Source organism: Oxyura jamaicensis, chromosome 7, assembly GCF_011077185.1.
Source record: "Oxyura jamaicensis isolate SHBP4307 breed ruddy duck chromosome 7, BPBGC_Ojam_1.0, whole genome shotgun sequence".
NCBI classification, from domain to species: domain Eukaryota; kingdom Metazoa; phylum Chordata; class Aves; order Anseriformes; family Anatidae; genus Oxyura; species Oxyura jamaicensis.
The window spans coordinates 19,680,878-19,703,442 of NC_048899.1; the positions used below are offsets into that span (position 1 = coordinate 19,680,878).

The 22,565-nt window shown below is 36.6% G+C and overlaps 1 protein-coding gene across 8 annotated transcripts in view; it reads left to right on the forward strand.

Annotated features, from left to right (window-relative positions):
* Positions 1 to 22,565, forward strand: part of LRP2 (LDL receptor related protein 2) — a 121,016-nt gene that overhangs the window by 65,918 nt on the left and 32,533 nt on the right. For all 8 annotated transcript variants that reach the window (XM_035332177.1, XM_035332175.1, XM_035332180.1 and 5 more), the window contains 20 exons: positions 777 to 920; positions 1,826 to 1,935; positions 2,779 to 2,956; positions 3,295 to 3,508; positions 3,957 to 4,196; positions 4,321 to 4,509; positions 5,666 to 6,586; positions 7,086 to 7,251; positions 8,056 to 8,214; positions 9,237 to 9,526; positions 10,906 to 11,109; positions 11,522 to 11,764; positions 12,956 to 13,081; positions 14,575 to 14,694; positions 15,847 to 15,978; positions 16,901 to 17,102; positions 17,548 to 17,843; positions 18,179 to 18,695; positions 20,606 to 20,758; positions 21,249 to 21,419. In XM_035332177.1, coding sequence (XP_035188068.1) covers positions 777 to 920; positions 1,826 to 1,935; positions 2,779 to 2,956; positions 3,295 to 3,508; positions 3,957 to 4,196; positions 4,321 to 4,509; positions 5,666 to 6,586; positions 7,086 to 7,251; positions 8,056 to 8,214; positions 9,237 to 9,526; positions 10,906 to 11,109; positions 11,522 to 11,764; positions 12,956 to 13,081; positions 14,575 to 14,694; positions 15,847 to 15,978; positions 16,901 to 17,102; positions 17,548 to 17,843; positions 18,179 to 18,695; positions 20,606 to 20,758; positions 21,249 to 21,419 — 4,775 coding nt within the window. The remainder of the gene's footprint in view (positions 1 to 776; positions 921 to 1,825; positions 1,936 to 2,778; positions 2,957 to 3,294; positions 3,509 to 3,956; positions 4,197 to 4,320; positions 4,510 to 5,665; positions 6,587 to 7,085; positions 7,252 to 8,055; positions 8,215 to 9,236; positions 9,527 to 10,905; positions 11,110 to 11,521; positions 11,765 to 12,955; positions 13,082 to 14,574; positions 14,695 to 15,846; positions 15,979 to 16,900; positions 17,103 to 17,547; positions 17,844 to 18,178; positions 18,696 to 20,605; positions 20,759 to 21,248; positions 21,420 to 22,565) is intronic.

The following is a 22,565-nucleotide window of genomic DNA, read 5'->3' on the forward strand; positions in this document are numbered from 1 at the left end:
AATGGGATTACAAAGTCAAAACCACTTCCAGGTAGCAAATACGAGGCTTATATTCTTTATTCTAAAAAATACTTTGAACTAGTTTTTAATAGTTCGTTATCTATCGACTAATCCTCTTTAATGACTGTCTTTGCTGAGCTGAGAGATGATACGTGTTCCTAGGGCTAACTTGCCGCAAAAATATCAAAATTAGTGAGCTGAGTGTTTGTTTTTGTATCATGCCCTAACATCACATGCTGTAGGTAATACAATTAAGCCTGCAAGCTGTAAATTACCATTTCGGAAGTTACAGAAGAAAACTGCAAGGATAATCTCAGTTTTGGATCTTCCTATTGCAGCTTACTGAAAATTTGTTTCTTATGTATTTATGTTTACAGAGAACACTATTTTCCTTTATGAGATTTCAGGTTTATTCAGGATGGTTAAGTTGAGGTATCCTTGTAAAAATCTTTTGATAATAAGGTACAAATTACAGTAGCGTGACTGTACATAGCTTAAAAATATACTGATCAGGCTTATATAGCCATTTTATTTCTGTTCATCACTTAGATTTGGTTAATGAACTGTGATGCCTCTTTACACCATATAATTATGATTTACAATAATATTTTTACCATGGTTATTCATTGAGCACATAAGAATATTTTCTCTCTACTGGATTGTCACTTTTACTAAGAAAAGATTGTAATATAAAGTATCTGCCCACATAGTTGGAATAAACAAATTTTGTGAAACTGCTCTTGATATTTTGTCACTTTTCTTATCATTTTTCCAAGGGTGAAATTCATAGAGTGAGGTCAGATGGATCTAACAGGACGGTTTTTGCTCCAGCAGCTGTTATTGGTGCTCCTATTGGCCTAGCATTGGACTGGATATCTGCAAACCTTTATTACAGTAATCCAGGGACACAGTCAATTGAGGTAAATATTTAAGAAGGAGAATTGAAAACTAAGAGCATAGATATTTTGCTACTGTGCTACTGTTTGAAATTAAAACTGTTTTTAGTGAAAAACTGAATAGATGTTTTTTTAAAGCAAATAGTGTGAAGAGAAGTGATATACACACATGAAGAAACAAGCCTAAATTTGAGCATATTCAAAAAGATTTTGAAAGCAATATATTCTGTGAACTTTATTTATGCACAGATCTTTCTTCAAGTTAGTAGGCTTCTGGTGTTTAACACACAAACTCTCCTTATCACAATAGTTATTACTAGTATTTTCACTTCAAGTTAAAGATCCCAATGCAGTGCCTCTGACAATAAGGGAATGTTGCCATCAAACACAGTAAGATCCACTCCCAAATGCTTTGATATCATGTTATGTAGCTTCCTGGAGACTAACAGTCTGATGATATGGGAAGAATAAAACTGCTGTTTATTGTAGGGAAATAGAGGGTAAGCAATATGTAATACTGTAATGAATGTGACTGTACCTGGTCATGAATTTCCTTGTCCTAAAATATAAATACATACTATTAAATTAAAAGTCATTTAATTTAAATAAGTAAAAGGTAATACTTTTTGAAGCAGCATTTCATCAACCCCTTAAGCCTGTAATACTATCAAGATATTATGGAAGTTGAAAGATTAGCTATTTTTAGAACTAGGATACTTATTAATATAGGCAGGTTCTGAGCAGCACGTAGCTTCTTTAAGGAGTACATGCGAGAGAAGAAAACTGTTGAGTACTGAATAACTACTTTGTAGTGTTCGACAAAGTTTTCTGTGATTTCAAATTCTGGTGGATTTAGGTTTCCTTCCTTTAATTTGACAGTCTATCCTAAGTTCTATATACATGCTTTGACAAGTTCAATGTTTGTGTAGGTCCTGAAGCTGCATGGTGAAGTAATGTACAGGAAAACTCTGATCACCAATGATGGTACCTCTCGAGGAGCTGGAATGCCGATTGGTTTGACAGTTGATCCAGCAAGAGGGTAAATTTCTAAAGCTGCAGTTGTTTTGCATGAGTATTTTCTACATGGATGTCTGTTTTCCTTAGTTTACCAAATACTTTATTAAACATTATTAAAAAAAAATTAACAAAATTAAAAAAAAAATTAAAAAGTATCCCAGAATATTGCGATTGTGAAAAAAATCACTGTAAAATGGGAACCCAGATTAAAGACAATTATAAAGTCTTTCTTTACAATACCTTGTGATGTCTCTGTTGAGGCCTGTCAATAAGTAAAGACACACTACGTAGGAAGAATGTCACATGTTAAATAGTGTAGTACTAAATACAATTTTTCTAATCTCCCCCAACATAGGATCTCTATACTGCAAATGGAATTAATAGAGCTATATTTATTTATTCCATCAAAGTACTCAAAACTGCAATATGATACTTCATAGGACCATATTAGTAATGAGACTGTTCTGCTGATGACCTGGCAGGTTTCAGATGAACTGATGCCTGACTCTTTGTTCCTGCTTGGGAGTCTTGCAAACTTAATGTTGCAACTTTGCAACTGTCTGTGGAACAGAATTATTATTTGCCTGTCTTCTTGCGATGCACTGCTAATAATCTGCTGAGGTTACCTGCTGACGGTATCATGGGTGATGCAGGAGAGTATATAGATTTCTGAAAATAGTTTAACGGGCATTGTTCTTTTAAAACAAGAACTCTTTTTTTCATTGAGATCCAATTCAAAGTGATCTTCATCATGTGCTGAAGTATTTGTCTAAGGAAGGAGATGGATTTAAGCATATGCCTTGGTCACGCTGGGGCATTGATCTCCTTTACCAGCTTCGCTAACAGGTGTGATAATGTGTTACAGGAAGCTGTATTGGACGGACCAGGGGACTGACAGTGGAGTCCCAGCAAAGGTTGCTAGTGCAAACATGGATGGATCGGGCATAGAAACCCTCTTCACTGGCAACCTTGATCACGTGGAGTTCATCACCATTGACATTAAGGAACAAAAGTTGTACTGGGCTGTCACAAGCACAGGAGTGGTAGGGCATACTTTTTTAATAGTTGCTTTGCTGCTGTTTATCTATCTGTGGGTTTATGATTACCAAGAGTAATTCAGTGACATTAATTTACTCATGTAACTGGGAGTTGCAGGACCAACCAAAATATGAATAATTGATGTTACTGGTTACCTTTAAAAATATAGGATGACTTGAATGGAGAATTATTATTTATTAGCATCCTGCTGACCTTCTTCTTCCTGCCTATGGAAGGTACATAAAGACCTTATGCACGAAGAGATTTTAGTAGCATATGTTGTATTTATTTATTTTTTAATTGTAACAGTGAACTTATATTAAGCTTTAAATTGATTTCTTAGATTGAGAAAGGCAATGTGGATGGTACAAATCGTGTGACCCTGGTGGTTCATCTTTCTCATCCATGGGGAATTGCTGTGTATGATACCTTTCTGTACTATACTGATAGAGATTATGAAGTTATTGAACGAGTTGACAAGTCTACTGGAGCAAACAAAGTAGTACTGAGAGACAACGTCCCAAGACTGAAGTGCTTGCGAGTGTATTATAGAGACAGTGAGTATTTGCTAAAGAGGTATTTCAACATTTCCAGCTTGTGAAAAAATCAAGCTTCTATTAGAGACAGGCTACATGCTTTTTCATTATTTGAGGTTTAAAAGGCATTTTCCTCATTTTGGTAGAGAGATGTTTTACCGTTCTCTTAAGGCATCTATTCACATGCATAATTTTATGAAAATATTATCAATGTAAAAATGACTAAATAACAAGTTCTGTTACTTTAGCTTCAAATGTGTGCATCTGTTGTATCTGATCATTTGCCTCATTAATCTTAAATGACAAGAAAGCAGCAAATTGATTACTAACGTGTGCTTAAATGGTGATTAAGATGGGTATTTTTGTAGCTGGTTGGTAATACAATGCAAGTATATGCATTTGGTTGTATGTCTGTCAGTGATGATACAGTTCAGATTTTTCTGTGTTGCCATGTCTTTTTTCACAACAGATTCTGCTGGTTCCTCAAATGGTTGCAGTAATAATATTGGAGTTTGCCAACAACTTTGCCTACCTGTACCTGGCGGATTATTCTCCTGTGCCTGTGCTACTGGCTTTCAGCTAAATCCTGATAACAGAACCTGTTCTCCATACAGTTCATTTGTAATTGTTTCTATGCTTTCTGCTATTAAAGGATTTAGTTTAGAGACATCTGATCACTCTGAAGCCATGGTACCGCTGGCAGGAAGAGGTATGTGAAAATTAAAGAGGAAATCTTATAATGCTGTTTTGGCATTTCTTGCCCGCATAACCATGTTTTAAATAAGTTTGTTTATACTAAAGATAATTAATTAGTACTCTTCAAAACATTTCAGGACGAAATGCGCTTCATGTGGATGTTCACATGCCCTCTGGTTTCATTTACTGGTGTGACTTCAGTAGCACAGTTTCTTCTCAGAATGCAATACGTAAAATTAAACCCGATGGTTCTTACTTTAGAAATGTTGTTACAAATGGAATAGGACGAAATGGAATCCGTGGCATTGCAATTGACTGGGTAGCAGGTAAGCATAAGTGAATTTAGGAGAATGTTATTCTTTACACACTGTAAAACTTGTATACTAATATAAATACATCCTAAAGTAAATATTTGAATGGAAATCATACATTTTTTAATTGTGTCTATGAGCTGATTTTAAAACAAAAGGAAGTAATGAATGTCTGTTATCTTTATATATGTATAAAAATGAAAGTTTGTCTATCTTTTGGTATATGAGCTAGGTATAAAATGATAAACAGAGTAAATATATAGAGCCTTTCCTTACCTGATGCTTTCATATTTATCTTAGCTTTCTTTTATTATCTTTGCATTCCTAAGTGGCTGTTATCAGTATACTGCTATACCTTACTACCATAGAGCATTACATGTATCAGAGAAGATTGTACAGAGAAGTTGTCTGATGATGTTATAGATAGAAAGGACTTTTCATGTAGCCTCAGACTGCTCTGTGGAAATCCTATAAATTTTACTGAAAAGTAAAGAAAGCAGAAGAAATACTTTTTCTTTAAACTTTCATTTTCCCTTTCACAGTTCACATTTTTATTCAAACATTAGAGATTAATTCAAATATTAACTCTTGCAAAAGTGTTCATCAACTCTAAATGGCTGACCGCTGCCAGTAATATTTTTCTTTTATACATATGCATATTGTGTTTATGTTTTGCAAAAGTTCTGGAGTTTGATAGGTTGGGAGGGGTTTTAGGATAATCATCTACCATATACACTTTATTTAGTTACTGTATACCGCGCTGTGCCACAACACCGATTTCACAGTTGTGTGTTGTAAAAGGTACAGGGATAAGAGTATGGAAGGGCAAGCCAAAGGCAGCTCTAAATTACTAATAAATATTTTAGATAGAAAAAAATAAAGAAAACTGTGGTTAATGCGTTTTCAATTGCATACCAATGATTTTCTCTAAGGAAATCATCAAGGGTTTAGAAATGAATTGTCTGTTGTCATTTTGGGTATCTCTCTTCTAATTCCTCCAAGTGGAGGCAAGTACTTTGTGTTCCTAACTTCTAAGATGTTTATGCATATTCATTTTATAGTTTTGCATTTTATCAGCTCATGTTTCTCAGGTGGTACTGCTGTGTATTAACTTTCTGTTTTGTCATTCTGCTTTTTTTTTTTTTTCTTTTCCTCACTTTTTTAAATACAGGAAATCTTTATTTTACAAATGCATTCCTGACAGAGACTTTTATAGAAGTTTTGCGCTTAAACACAACTTACCGCCGTGTGTTGCTTAAAACTACCATAGATATGCCAAGGCACGTAGTAGTAGACCCAAAAAACAGATACCTGTTCTGGGCAGATTATGGGCAAAATCCAAAGATTGAACGTGCATTTCTTGACTGCACCAACAGAACAGTTCTGGTGTCTGAGGGCATAGTCACACCTCGTGGGTTGGCGATAGATCACAGCAATGGCTACATTTACTGGGTGGATGATTCCTTAGATATGATTGCAAGAATTCAGCCTGATGGTGGTGATGTTGAAATTGTGCGCTATGGCAGTCGCTATCCAACTCCATATGGTATCACTGTCTTTGGGAATTCTATGATCTGGGTGGATCGGAACCTGAAAAAAGTCTTCCAAGCCAGCAAGGAGCCAGGCAACACTGATCAGCCAACAGTAATCCGAGACAACATTAATTGGCTAAGGGATGTTACCATTTACGACAGTCATTTTCAGTCACGTTCACCCCTTGACATCAACAACAATCCTTGTGTGGACAACAATGGAGGCTGTTCCCATCTGTGTTTTGCCCTGCCTGATATGCAAACACCCAGATGTGGTTGTGCCTTTGGAACACTAGGCAGCGATGGCAAGAGATGTTCCATTTCAACAGATGATTACTTGATTTTTGCCCTTGAGAATGCCCTCAGAAGTATCCACCTAGATCCTGAAAATCACAGTCCTCCCTTCCGCACAGTCAATGTGTTAAGAACTGCAGTGGCCCTGGATTTTGACAGCATAAACAACCGAATCTATTTTACACAAAGTTATCCTTCAGGGACAGGAAGAATCAGCTACATTAGTATTTACTCAGGAATTGGCACTCCCACAGTAGTTGCATCCGGTAAGTTCACAGAATTGTGATTCAAAATAATTGGATATTGAGAAAAACAGACTAGCACCTAGCACTAGCTTAGCGGGTATTTTTATGCTAATGGTCAAGGTAAACTGTTTAGTTAAGATAACTGATTAAATGCTCCTTTTGACTCTTCTGCTCATTTTTTTCCTCTTCTGAGAGTCTTATTTCATCTTGATCATAATGAAAAGGAAATATAAAACTGGTTATATGTTATTATGTATTTTTAGTAATTTTAAGATTGCAGAAAGTACCACAGAGATACAGAAAGATGCAGGGAATTTATCAGTATGAAAAGATGAACTATATGGGTTTAATACATCTGTAAAGCACCTGCAATGATACTGGCTATTGTTGTGTTTGTTAAAAAATTTGAATTATGATTATGTACAATCCTAAGTATGTACATTGTCATACACAAAGAGTATTGCAGTATCTCAGGAAACTGTACTGAACTCGTTTGTTTGTGTGTTTGCATGTGTCTAAGACCTGGGGACTCCAGATGGCATTGCCTTTGATTGGATCAATAACAGAGTTTACTACAGTGACTACCTCAATCAAACTATCAGCTCAATGGCTACAGATGGCTCTAACCGCACTGTGATTGCCCGGGTTCCACGACCAAGAGCTGTTGTATTAGATCCCTGCAGAGGGTATGTGCTGCACTTTGTATACTTTATCATGATTGCAAAGGAAACTGTATTTTGGACTTTTATGAAGACTGCCAGATGCTTCCTGTTCTAAGCCCTAGGTTCCAGAAGCTTGTAATCGTCTTGGATCTAAGTTTCTGAGCTGATGTCAGCCTCAGAGATCTGAGTTTTCTTCAGAGACTTTTAGAATGTTTATGAATGTGTAGTATATGAGGCTCCTCCTCTAATTGAGGTTGGGAGCCAGGTATTGGGGGTTAAAGGAGAATGATTTTCAAATCAGGTGTTTATCAAGAGACTACCTGTCCTCCCTTTGCTGTCTAAGGCAGAGAAACAAAAAATATCTGTTGAAATTAAGATGTCTTCAAAATTATCAAATCCTGATAATCAAGGTGGCACTGCCAAGAGATAGAGTTATATATAATCTTTACTTCCTTCTGTTGCTGTGTTTCCTGAGTGCCTCAATTTTTTTATTATTATTATTTTTTAAATATCAAAACATCTCTAACAGGCTGGGGGGGTGGCAGTATTAAACTGTATTTGAAATGAAGAAAGATAAGGAGAATATTTGACTTTAAGGAGACATGGAAAAACTTAATTCAGTGAGTGAAGTTCAGTCCAGTGGAGCCCAATTATCTCCACTAGAAGATTCCTTTGTAAATATGAGATAAAATAAGGGAAGAAGTTCTTTCCTTCTGGTTTTGCACTCCACAGTTCAGTGGAAGTCACTAGGGTGGAGATATCCTGGAGCAGTTATAAGCTTTGTGAACTTCCTTGCTGAAAATAAAACTTTCATCATGTTACTGACAGGTATATGTACTGGACTGACTGGAGTTCCAATGCAAAGATAGAACGAGCTACACTTGGAGGAAACTTCAGAACGCCCATTGTAAGCACAGATCTGGTATGGCCAAATGGGCTTACCCTGGACTATGAAGAACAGCAGCTATACTGGGCTGATGCAAATCTGTATGTATTGGTAACACAATTGTTGTTTTGCTTTAGGTGATTTTTCAAATAGGTCTATTATTTTTTCATTATTATTTTTTGTACTCTTTTTCAGCACTTCAGTTGAATTTGATAATCTGTGTTATAGAATATTAAGAATTACTTAATAGCAAGACAATGTCAATTCTTATTTTTGATGCAGAACTACTGTACCATAGGGGGTTTTATGATATCACAAGGAAGAATTAGTCCATTGCTTTATGGCATTTGTACCCATTGGAAGTTTGTTCAACTTACTTTCAAGTCATTATTTTTATAATGATCTTCTGTTACACATACAGTCCAGTGTACATTTTTGCATTCATTTCTCATGGTTAATGGCTGTCACTTGCGGAATTTGGCATCAAGTTCTTGCTTTTGCCAAACAGACAGAATCTTACCCTTCAATGTATGCCACTGGGATTTCTGTCATTGGCAGGAAAGCTTTTAAAAACAGTTCAGTTCATATCCATTCAAATTTAGCCATATTCTCAGAGAAATCACTGCAGCAATCAGACTTTCCACCTCAGGTTCTTTCAGAACAGCAGCTCCTTTGCAGGCTTCTCCTCTGCTGCTGTGACAGAAAGATGTCTGTAATGTAACTTTTATGGTCAGTGCATCTATGGGATCTTCTGGAAAGTAGGTATCCTTACATGGATTAATCTGTGTGCAGGGAATCTGTAACTCTCTCCTAGGGATCCCGTTACAGATGCAGAATGTCATATGAGACATCCTTTTTTCTCTTTTAGACTTCAGTTAATGAAGGTAGGGCAGCAGATACTTAAACAGTGTGAAGTCTTCTACATTCTGACTTCTCATGTGCAAGGGAGAAGGATACTCTTTTTCTTAAAGAGGTGCTTTATCCCCTTCTTTAGAGGGACAGATGCTAGCATAGGGTGAGACACGAGAAACAGATACTCGAAGAATGACAGTGCTCCTTAGCTTTCAATGCTAAAAAGTTGAAGAATGTATTTTAATATATCATTATTTCTTTATTATTTTAGGCAGAAGATTGAGAGGTGCACTCTCACTGGTACAAACCGTGAGGTAATTGTTAGCACTGCTCTGCATCCGTTTGCAATGACATTGTTCGATCAGCACATTTATTGGACAGACTGGAACACACGAAGCATTTACCGAGCTAATAAATACGATGGTTCAGATCAGATTGTAATGATCATGAATCTTCCACAAAGACCAATGGATATTCATGTCTGGGCAAAAAGCAAGCAGCAGCAGTGTACCAACCCTTGCAACCAGTTCAATGGTGGTTGCAGTCATATTTGTGCACCAGGTAAGCTATTATGCTTAATGTCTGTAAGCTGTTAGTATTGCCTGTATTAGAACTCATAGTATAATAGGTTTTAGTTGCATGGGGACAGATGAAATATTCCTTAGTGTTCCCCCCAGTGTCTGGGGGGTTAGAATTAGATGATCTTTAATGGTCTCTTCCAACCCAAACCATTCTATATGTGTAATAATTATTTTATGTATATAATGCAATCAAAATGATTGCTGTTCAGGCTCATGGTACTTTGCAAACACACTTGAGGGTATTCCCTGAGAATGTTTGCAAATAAAAAACGTGTTTCTCTAATTTAAACTAAAAACATTTTTTTTCCTGAGATTTTAACTTTTATTTCCTCTGGAGTGGGATGTTAAGTCACCTCAGCAGCATATAGTTATGTTAGAAATATATATTCATGCACTATATACTGAGTAAGTACTTCCTATCACACATTTAAAGATTATTTATGGTCACTATTTCTTTATTACACGTTATTATGAAGTCATTCCTTAATGGTTACTTTTCAAATAAAACATCTCTACTGCCTCATTTTAAAATTGGGGCAGTTACTGAGAAGATAGCACAAACTGATTTCTGTACACAGTGGGGTAGGTACACTTTTGAGTCATTGTCGCCAGAAACACCCTCTGACTCTATCTTCAGCTGCATATTGGGGTGAGACCAGTGTGACATATGTACCCCATCTTGTAACTCTCCTTGTGCTCATGTAAGGAGAGAGTCAGAGTACTTCAGCAGGTCACCAGTCTAGATGGCCACGAAATCAGAATTGCAACAACCCCAAAGAACATAACTGCTAAAGAGCTGATCCGTGTGTTCTGGATTTCTGTACGTTATGACCCTTGACTCTGGAAAACCTCATTTAATGCCTGCTTTCATTTTTAGGATCTTAAATGCCATTAAAAATCTGTTTTGACTGAAAACATCGCAAACTTCTCATTGATTTTGAGAAGAGCAGTTAGTCTGTTGCAAGGAGTTTTGAAAGCTCTCTTTTGATTTTGAGGGATAGAGTCTCAGCTGGTATAGCTCAGACATCTGAAAGCATCAGAGACCATCTTGCAGTCACCCAAACACTATTTGGACAGCAAGCAGTATTTAAAGTACTACAAGTTCTTTTCTCAGTTTTTCTAGGGAGCTCTAAAATAACTCTTCTGGGTTTCAATGGATTTGCATATGCTTAACTGAAATAAAAATCTGGCTAAGTAGCCACACTTCTTTCTAAGCAGGTAGATTTTATAGGAGTTATGAGGATTTCATTGCATTGCATTTTCCAGTATTACAGCTGTAAACAGTTTAACAGAACCCAATCTAAAGCATCAATTTTTTTTTTATTTTTATTTTTTTTAAACTGTCAAACGTAAATTTAGGTCCAGATGGTGCAGAATGTCAGTGCCCATCTGAAGGTCGCTGGTATTTAGCCAATAATAACAAGCACTGCATTGTGGATAGTGGCACCAGGTGTGATGCTGGTTTCTTCACATGTCTGAATGGGCAGTGCATCTCAGAGCGATGGAAATGTGACAATGACAATGACTGTGGTGATGGCAGCGATGAGTTGGAGAGCGTGTGTGGTAAGCATTTAAAATAACTGCATGAGAAAGTCTGCATGCAGACTGTCCTGGCTGTACAGTATTCTCCATCACTTGTGTGACTTTATGATCACAGATCACGTAGCTGTAGTTTAGAAATGATCCCTTGCTTGCTTGTACTTGTTGTTTTACATCATGAGGTCTGAATGGCAACTAATTTGCTCTACACTCCAGAAATGCCATAGTATTAACTATATATGATGTGCACCCAATCTTTACTTTGTTTAATTCAAATATGTATTTTACTTTTCATGCAGTACGTTTTGCAGCTGTGTTTGCACTGGCAGGTAAAAACATTGGGATTTGATTTGCTACTTTGAGAACTTAGATTATTCTTTATGTGCGTATTTTCTTCTTTTCTTATTTTTTTTTAATGTTTTCGTATTTTGTACAGCTTTCCATACTTGTCAGCCAACAGCTTTTACCTGTGGTAATGGGCGATGTGTACCCTATCATTACCGCTGTGATCACTACAATGACTGTGGAGACAATAGCGATGAGGTTGGCTGCTTATTCCGAACTTGTGACTCCCACACAGAATTCACTTGCAATAATGGAAGGTGTATATCTCTTCAGTATGTCTGCAATGGAGTAAACAACTGTTATGATAATGGCACATCAGATGAGAGAAATTGCCGTAAGTTCATCCTAATTACCTAGTGCATATTTGAGTCTGTTTCTTTAGATCAAAGAAGAGGCAGATCTCTTTGTGTATGAAGAATTATGACAAAGGCAGCAAAAAGGATAAAAGTTCTTTATTTACATTGCAGATTCTGCTGTGTGTCATTTTGAAACAAACCGAATCCTTAATCTGCCTTGATCCAATAAATACTAGTAGAGTGCTTAATGTTAGGTATTGTGAGTAATCCCATTGACTTCAAAAAGATTTATTTCAATTGAATTGGACGCAGGGCCTACATTTTTGCAGAGTTCACAGTGGATTTTTCTTGGATACTTTGTATCATGACATGTTAATTGTACTAGGTATAATCATCAGGAGTGAATGTTTTGATTCTTATACAGGCATTGTTTATATTTATTCTTTTGAAAATTGTAATCCTTATACTTTTCAAAAAGTTATGAGTCATATTTGTTTTCCATAAAATAGAAATTATGATTAGATCAGTATTGACTAGTTAATCAAGATAATATTTTTATTATTATTATTTTTATTTTTTAATTTATTTTTTTAATGGAAAATTATATCTGGAGTTAGAGAAATAGTTTGATAAAAATGTATTTAGGGAAGACTCTATTTTTACATTTATTGTTCACAAACTGATTTTTTGCACTATATATTATTTGTGACTTTTTTTTTAATTGTCAGTGAAATCTGAATATTTGAAAATTTTAGTCTATTAGTTATTTGTAGTTGCTATGATTCACACAGTAACAGCTGGTTGCAAAATCAGGCATTACAGTGTGAATACCTGTCGATTTACGTTCCCTCAGTCCTGAGTATTAGCAGATATTTCTTTGATCATGTTTTTGACAGTACTTTTCCCAATAAAAGCAATGGCCTAATTGTTTCTGTATAGCATGAATGGCATGAGTGCACTTCAGCATTTGAACAGAAATTAGAGGAAAATGGTTTGCATTATTTGGACGTTTCTTTTTTCTTTCCCAATGAAATTTGGGATTAGCCACTATTGAAGAGAAATATAGCAATGAAAATATATAATGTACTACAAACAATACATGACGAAATGTTTTTGAATTGATCAGAGTCACAAAAGATTTAAACAGTATTATGCATCTTTCAATGGTATATACGTGAAAAAAATAAAGAAGCTCTAAAGAACTTTTGCTTTTTTCCCCCTTCTTAAAGCGGAGCGCACTTGCCAGTCTGGTTTTACAAAATGCCAAAGCACAAACATTTGCATTCCTCGAACGTATTTATGTGATGGTGATAATGACTGTGGAGATATGAGCGATGAGAGCCCTACTCATTGTGGTAAGTTAATAGGATCAGTTACTTTCTTGTACTTCAGTAATTTATTCCACCCTTCCTTACCTATGTTATAACTCCAGCTGTTCTCAAAACTTACTCTTTCGTAGTACTGAAGAGTTATAAGGTATATGCATTTTATTATTCACTCTTGTTCATCTAACTTGTCCTTATATCTAATAAAATCTTACTAGGGTTTTTGCACCATTTCAATGCAGCATTTGAGAGATCACTTATTTTTATTTTGCTCTGCACACTTTTTTTTTTTTTTTATAAGGTAATCATCACTGAGATATTCTACTGAATTGGCTTTTCCAGAATTTTATTAGTAGTATATTTTCATTCTACTCAAATGAAATTATATACAGTCTCAAGTGTAATTTCTTCTAGCTTTTTCATGCAGTTGTGTGTACCTTAAGATTTATTTTATTTTATTATATTTTTTTGTATTTTTTTTTTGAAGGTTCCAGCTATTGAACAGAAGTGTGTAGTTTTTAATCAGCTTTAATTACACAACAGCATATCTTTTCTGGATGTTTGTATTTGGTAGTAGTTAGGTAGTACTTTTCCCATTTAATAATGGATATTTTCAGGTAACAATTTATTTTTAATATTGCCTGAGTGGATTATTTTTGCTTTTACTAGTTTTCCTAAAGTTGCATGCCTTGAATTACCTATGCAACAATTTTTCTAAAATATGAGTTCAGTTTTTCTGCTCAGAACTTGACCAATTTTATGCATGGACTTCTGTGTGTCAAAAAATATGTGGCTAAATATACAGGCATAGTGAGTCTTGTGCTGCTCATGAAAGGTGTGCTTTCTCTCTTCTACTGTTTTTGTCTCATCACTACTCAATTATTTAAATTGAGAAGTGGTGAAGGGGAAGAAAGGGCAGGAGATAAGGAGAATGGGAGATGAAAGAAGCCCTAAGACATTAATGAGAGAAGCCCTAAGACATTAATGAGCAATGTGTTAATTGCCTTTGATTTTCATCTCTAAGGTACATATAAGACCAAGTTAAAAGGGCAGACTAGGTCCTTTTTGGTGTATTGGAAGCAACAGAGGGTACAGGAAAGCATCAGTAACTACTGAAGAAATTAGCAAACCTTACTGCATGGAATCTCCTACTACCTGGTTTGGGCACTGGAGATGTTAGTACTTTGGACTGTGTTCATTTTCTTGTTCACAAATCTCAAGTATAAATTTAGAACATTTTTATGATTGCTGCATGCAATCCTATTTGCAGAGCAAATTATGTCTATTTATTAGCTGATACATATACCTAAGGAGAGTATTAAGTTCATTTTTTGCTTACAGGCATCAAACTAGTTTGTACAAAGAGCTCTTTTTAGTTAGGCCATGAAAAGACATCTTTCCTAGCATAATTTTTTCTCTTTCTTTTCTGGGGTCTGTAATGCTTTTGCGTAACATGGATTCAAAAGCAACTTAAGTTGGAAAGGTAACAAAGAAAGAAGTCATACATAGGTTTTTTCTTCCAGTCTCACTGACTTGCACAAATAGTGAGTTTCGTTGTACATCGGGACGCTGTATTCCTGCTCATTGGTACTGTGATCAAGGAATAGACTGTGCTGATGGCTCTGATGAACCTGCCTCTTGTGGTAAGTGTACACACAGAAGATACATACTGAAAGACAAGATGGGTTATGGAAAATCTATCTGTAGTTTCTCTTGTAGGCAGCAGCTTGAATCCAGTCTAGGTAGAAAATAAGTATTTTCTGAGGCTTATTCACGGACTCTAAATAATCTGTGTCACTGAGTAATCTTAGTAATTTTGCTTAAAGCTGTGTGTGGAATAGCAAGTCTTTTAATTGAAACAATTGATTATTGTTAATGTATAAGTCTCTTTATAAGACTTTGTAAGACTTTATAAGACTTTATAAGACTTTATAAGACTTAATGTATAAGTCTCTTTATAAGACGGATGGTGATGAATCAAGTGATGAGAGTCTGCAAATATTTTGGTATTGTTTTGAATGTAAGAGTGGATGTCATGCTGTATGGGAAGTGCAGTATTGCATTTGGGGAAAAAGGGAATGTGGGATATAGAGGAACACTTTTGACTAGTATGCAGAAGAGCATCATAGACTTGCAGTAGGCAAATCCAGTACACACCATAGAAACCGATGGTAATAAGCAAGGGAAGAAGAAAGATGATGAAAAAAAGTGCAGTAATTTCTAGGGAAGAAGAGGGTCTAACTGAAGTCTCTGAGAACTAATATTACACTGCAGTGGTTATCCTCACTGTAAAAGTCAGCATAACACAAGACTGAACAGATTCTTCTATGATTTAAGCAGGGCTCATAGATCACTTTGCGCTTTTTTGGAGTTGCACCTTCAGCTTAAGAAAATGTCTTGCATCTTATGCCAACTTTAGATCCTCATTATGTAGATAATAGAATGAAACAGGGTCATCTGCTGACAGCTGTATTCATGTTGAATTTAATGCTGTCTTTATATTTTGGTCTTCTGATCTCAGGTGTCTTAAGCAGGGTACTTTTGAAGTATAACAAGATTAGCAGGCTGATAATCCAAATGGTATGGTACTTGTAGAGATTGCCAATATAATTGACCAGAAGGAGACTCTGGTCTCCTAACAGGATCTGTAGCCCTTATCTGAGCACATCTCTTCTTCTAAAGCTTCTACTTTACATTTCACTGACATAAGATTCACCCTAAAACACCTTCCTCAGCAGATTATCATAGCAGTGCAGGTTAGTTTAACAAGCAGAGCGATTATGTTCATTTTTAAGTGTCTCAAGTGCGGACTTGTTCAAGTGACCGATTCAGATGTGATGACGGCAGATGTATCCCAGCAACATGGATCTGTGATGGTGATAATGACTGTGGGGATATGAGTGATGAGGATCAAAGACATAATTGTGGTAGGTGTCTAATACAAACAGGTACTGCACTTTCTTTGGCAGGCATTTTATTTATTTTTATTTTTAAAAGAAATTCCATCTGTAAAGGTGCACATTAAGCGAGAGGTACACCCTTCCTGTACCTTCATTTTCATTATATTGAATTAAAATTCAAGATACTACTGGCTAAAAAAAAAAAAAAAAAGGAAAAATGTTCTAATTTTGTGAGTGCTTTTCTTTGACTTTCAAAAGATATATAATTAACCTGGGTTGTTGGTATGATTTGGGCAGCAACAGCAACTTCAGCAGAGATACTCCCTGATCATCACATGCTACATCTTGTGCATATTAATATCCACATAATTTTGGCATAATTTTTGTAAATAAATGTTTGTTTGTTTTTTTTTTTTTAAAAAAAAACAAACACAGCAGTCAAAAGAATGAACAAAGAGAAGAAGGTCCAGCAAGCCTACTTCTGCTTGTAGATTCCTTTAACAACAGCTGTATACACTTGCAGTCCTTGTCCTATTTAACATCAGTGGAGTTCCCTCTGCTCCCAGGAGCACTGAATACCTTGAAGAAAGTAGGGGTAGGAGAGTTTAATATCTTTTCAGCTACCAGAAAATCTGGCCAGGTGTGTGCAAAGCTTATTAGTGAGTATCTATCAAGATTCAGAGTTCTGCATGTGCCAGCATGGGCTAAGGAATCCTGAAGTGCTTTGACTCCAAGTCAGCCTTCCCTGAAGAGCAATGCCCAGCTGAGTATTAGTGGGAATCAGTGTGAGTTTCATGTATGAGAGAGCTCACTGATATCTATTGCTGAACATGGAGCAGAGAATGTCCCTTTTGTAGATTGTGTTGATATCCAGGTTCTATGCGTGTGTTTGTGTGTGTTTTACATACAGAGTATAACTTGCTGAGTCATTAAACATGCTTTCTATCAGCAAACCGCAGTTGCACAGCAGCAGAGTTCACATGTGCCAACAATCAGCCCCCACTCAGGAGGTGCATTCCTCGGGCATGGATTTGTGATGGTGATGCTGACTGCAGTGATGCTTTGGATGAACACCAGAACTGCACACGAAGATCTTGCACAGAAAATGAGTTTACTTGTAATAATGGCTTGTGCATCCGAAACGCATACAGGTTTGTAGCTACGTGATCTGCTGCAGAAAATCCTCAAAATTTGCTTGATGTAACTTCTTTTTGCACTATTTACTTCTAAAGTAGATTAGCATATGATAGTGAAACTCTTTATCTGCTCTGCATTCATACATTTGTTTTAACTGGAAAATGCTCTGGAATTTTTTATGTCAATACTCCCAGTTCTCACCATTGACATTTAGTAATTTTTTTCTGTGCCTAATAGCCTCTTGTGGGGTGATTCTGTTCAGTTTGCAAAGGATGTAGGGAATACAAGCAAGATTCACAGAATCGGACTATATATTCTGTTCCTCAATTCTGAAAGTCTTTTGCATTGGAGTCAATAATATCTGACCTCCTTTGGAAATCAGGAGAGTGCGTCTAGCTGTCTGCCCTGGAGAAGGTGACTGCTGCCTTATGTTTGAAAAAAGTATTCGTTCTTCTTCAGATGTGACAGGCGGAATGACTGTGGTGACACCAGTGATGAAAGGGGATGCATCTATGAACCATGTCAGCAGCACCAGTTTACTTGTCAGAATGGGCGCTGCATCGCCAAGGCCTACATCTGTGATGGGGATAATGACTGTGGTGATGAATCTGATGAGCTGGAACACCTCTGCAGCACTCCAGAAGCAACGTGCTCTCCCAATCATTTTAAATGTGACAATGGAAACTGCATTGAAATGGCTAAAGTCTGCAATCGGTTCGATGATTGCTTAGATAACAGTGATGAAAAAGGATGTGGTATGTGTAGATTTACTTGGACTGTCTTACTTCATTTAAAATGCATCAGCAACTTAAAAAAAATAATTGCTTAATTACAATTATCAATATATTCTATGGTGGTATTTCAGAAGAATTACAAGAAATGTATGCATATAATCTTTTTTTTTTTTTTTTCCATTAAATCATTAATTATTTACTGTTTTATCAATTATTATGAGAGTTAGCCCACATTCATATTCAGCATTTTCAGGGGAAGGCAGGGAGAGAGAGGTATATAGAGGGTAATTGGGAAGTCACTGCACTACTTTCTCTGTAAGTCAGTTGCCTGAGTAGAACTTCCTTTCCTTCCCTAGGTATAAATGAATGCAGTGACCCTTCAATCAGTGGATGTGATCATGACTGCACAGACACCCAGACAAGTTTCTACTGTACTTGTCATCCTGGATACAAACTTATGTCTGATAAACGGACTTGTGATGATATTGATGAGTGCAATGAAACTCCATCAGTATGTAGCCAGATTTGTGAGAACACAGCTGGCTCCTACATCTGTAAGTGTGCCCCAGGCTATATCCGGGAGCCTGACGGAAAAAGCTGCCGGCAAAATAGTAATATCTCCCCATACCTTATTTTTAGCAACCGTTACTATCTGAGAAATCTCACAGCAGATGGCCAGTCTTACTCTCTCATTTTGCAAGGACTGAGAAATGTGGTGGCACTGGACTTTGACAGGGTGGAAAAAAGGTTATACTGGATTGATGTGGGCAGGAAGGTCATTGAACGAATGTTCCTAAATGGAACAAATAAGGAGGCAGTGATAAGTGATGATGTGCCGAACGGGGAAGGTATCGCTGTTGACTGGGTTGGCAGGTAAGAAAATACGTTTTTTGTCCTTCTGAGCTCCTGAGGAGATGATGTGTGAGGGAGTTTACTTTAAGGTTCTTCTACTTCATAAAAAATCCCTGAAGAGCACTGAATTAGCTTTTGGATTGTGCATGCAGTATTATACAACTTCTCTGAAAATGTTTATCAGCTTCTAATACATTGCATAACATTTTTGTTTAATTGCTCTTGTATCTGTTTTACCAAGGTTATATCAGAGTTATTCACTCATCAGTAATACAGTAGCATATCTGAGTCGAGATGACCTTGTTAGGAAAGTATCAATGAACAGCCTAGCCAGGCAGGAAGCTGGGACATGACATGTGACTATGGGGTTGGGATTCTGAGCTTGGGCTCTTCCTTTCCTAGCTGTTGCTGGGGTTGGGATTCGGGCATGAACAACAGTGACAGGGAGCTAGATCCAAGTGAAGAAGTAATAGTGAACATTAATGAACTTAAGCTCCTGTACTGACATGAAGAGCATGATTCTTTTGCTCTTGAAAAATGTGTCTTTTCTTGACACTCCAGCCACATGATCCACATCATTTGCTATAAGAACGGCAGTATCAGGGTGAGGTAATTGGAAAGCAATTCGCATTGTGATCACTTTTTATTGCCTGCCGTGTGTCATAAGGTAGTTTGATTTATTTCCACAGAAACTGTCATTACGTGATCCCTTCTCTGGCAGTATTCTTGGCTTCATTTTATCAGCTTTTGCTTTATTTTTCAACTGCATTGCTATCAGTATGAAAAGTCCAAACATCATGAACTGGAGAGTGATGCTGACTATCCAGAATAATGAGTGTGGTTCAGAAAGTTGCATTTGGAACTTATGACACTGTTTTTGTGAATATGTCAATATGATAGTTTTTATTTTTATACCACTTTGTCTGTAAAGCTAAAGATAATTAATGTTGCTAGCACTCCCAAGTGCTTTGTGATTGACGGAAAGGTGAGGAAGGAAAAGACTAATTTTAGCCAAAGTGGTCCTATTGCTCCTTTACTAATATAGTTGCTGAATTAATTCAGCAGCCGTTAAGTCAGATTTTATTTAGCTGTTTTGGAAAGGCTGAAGGATGATATAATGGTAGATGAGTTGTTCTGCTCACTTTCAGTAGAGGGGAAGGACTGGAGGTGAAGATTGGGGAAGATTATTTTTGCACTCCTTGGTTTTTGGAGTTCCATAGGACTGGTGAGGGTGCTGCGGACAGAAACATTGTTAGGCTATTTCTGGAATGACCCTGTTGCATACTGAAGCAGAAGAAACCATGCACGGAATTTCAAAGTAGCCTACTTTAGTTTTAATTAAATAATTTAAATGTTTTGTGTTGTTGCGGGCTTTCAGTGCATCAGCTTGCATGTTTTCTTTGATTACAACTGTAATAAAAAAGGTGAAGTAATAGAACTGTTAAAAATTCTAGGTGAGGTTTAAATAAGATTTTCAAACAGTAATGTTTAGCAATTTTCAAAGGAGAACCTGCTTATGAGAATAGAAGGGGCAGCATGGAAGGAGGTGGTGATTCTGTCCAACACTTCACAGCTCCAGTCAAAATCTGTTTTATTGCATGAATGCTTTTCTGCTTCTCTTTTGCTATTGCCAGTAGGAGAGTAAGGAAAGAGAAGGTGGCTCAGTAATTTATAGGCAAATGGCATATTATTACTCAACTGGGTAAATGCAAGTTTAAATTTGTCACCAATGATTGTGGATGCAGGAGCAGCAGGAGTATAAACAGCAAACTGAAGCATGGTTGGTGTAGAGGAGATGTCAGTACAGTATGTATATTCTTCCTTTATAGTGGCTATATTGCTTCTAGGAGGGGGGAAAAAAAAGGAAAGTGCAGTGAAGTAAAATAAACCAAATAAAGTAGATTAAATAAATTAACTCTAACGTATTTCAGAAAATTGTACTGGGTGGATGCCTACAAGGATTGTCTCTACGTCTCTGAACTTGATGGAAGATTCCGGAAAAAACTTGTGGATCGGTGTGTGGATGCCAACAACACTTTCTGCTTTCAGTACCCCAGAGCAGTTGTTGTTCATCCAAAATACGGGTATGACATTTCAAGAGTGTTTTTCCTTTCTTTTTAAAATAGTCTTGCACTGTCTCTGAAAAGCTGAAAAAAAGTTTGGCCATCTGCTCTTAAATTTATGTGGCATTAGATCTTCACTTAAGCTTAGGAAAAATAGCAGCTTGCCTTTCATAGGTGCATGTGCTGGGCTGCCAGGTATCATTGAAAGTGGAATTATGTTGCATGTGGACAAGGAAATTTTGTTTGCAAGGCTGAAAAGGTTGGTAGATATATGTGCGGTTCGATAGACAATGGGGCTGCCGGTTGCATTCTTTGAAGATGAATGTAATTACATGCATCTGCTTGTTTGCTGTAGCAGTTAAAAGTAACAAGCAAATATATTAACCTTTTTCTTATTTTCCTCTATATGGTTTAGTTTTGTTTCAGGAATTGCTTTATTTGGGCGTGACTTCTAATACTTGCTTCAACATATTTTTCCTGCAATCTTAACTATAGGTGTTTATTTGAACAGACAGGTTTACTGGACAGACTGGGCAGATCGAGCTTATATTGGACGAGCAGGCATGGATGGCAAGGACAAGACGGTGATCATCTCTACAAAGTTAGAGTGGCCCAATGGACTCACCATAGATTACACCAATGACAAGCTCTACTGGGCAGATGCCCATCTAAATTACATTGAGTAAGTACACAGAGAAGAATAAAACAACTGAACAATTACTCCTGCTGGATCTCAGTGATAGCCTTTATAGATGATCTAAGCACAACGCTTCTACTCACTGACTGTAGGAAACCAGAGTCGGGAAGTCTGGAGTAGTAGATGATGGGAATGCCACAGCATCCCTGTTTTCCACGTCTTAGGTCCCACTGGAAGTGGTCCAAAAATTATTGAGGAATTCAGGTGAAAAGATTCAAAGCCTATGCTGGAATATGCAGTTTATCAATATCTGGGAGTACAGCCTGATCCATGGCAGAATTGAATATAAAACCACTATTTTCTGATTCTCTTGATTCTGCCTATGTGTATGAGATGAACAGACACTAAACTAGTTGTGTGCTAATAAAGTGGTATACAATTCATTAGAGGATCTCTGAAAGCTTCTCCTTAATTTTATATTCAGCATTTACAGCAGTATCCATAAATGTGACATGAAATTTCCTGTTAGCATATATAGCTTTTTCATGTTAATTGCCAAAATCTGTTATTTTTTTCTATTGTTGGAAAATGACTGCTTAGATATCAGTACAAATGAATAACTAGCATTCTGGTTTTTGTCAAGACATTGAAACACTTTAAAAACAGGCCTTTATATTAACGTTCGTATGTGCATTTCGGGTTATACATACATCCATTCTTCTTTACTTATATTCTTCTAGCAACTTTTTTCTTTATGCCAGTGTTAAAAATACCTATTTCAAATATATAAATTTCAAGTATACATCTCTGTCTCTTTCTTTTTCTTTAGTATTTCATCATTTATCCCTATAGCAAGATCAGCAAAACCAAAAAGTCTCTAAATCAGAAAGACATGTAAAACGTAGGAGTTATAGGAGGCCTGTTGTCTTTAGCGTTCTGTTATTAGTAATCTGAATCATCCAGACAAGCCAGTCTCTTATGACAATAATAACTTGCTGTAAGTCAGTAAATGTGTAAAATTTCAGTAGGCTAACTGATATGCTTCTATAGGAAGATTTTTACATGTCACGGGATGTTCCACTATTCCAATTTCTTTGCCTAGAATTATCTATTTTACTTTTCTGCATATGTTGAAATGAATTCACTGAGGACAGTGCTCTATCACGGGACTAAAGAAGCTGCAATTCCACC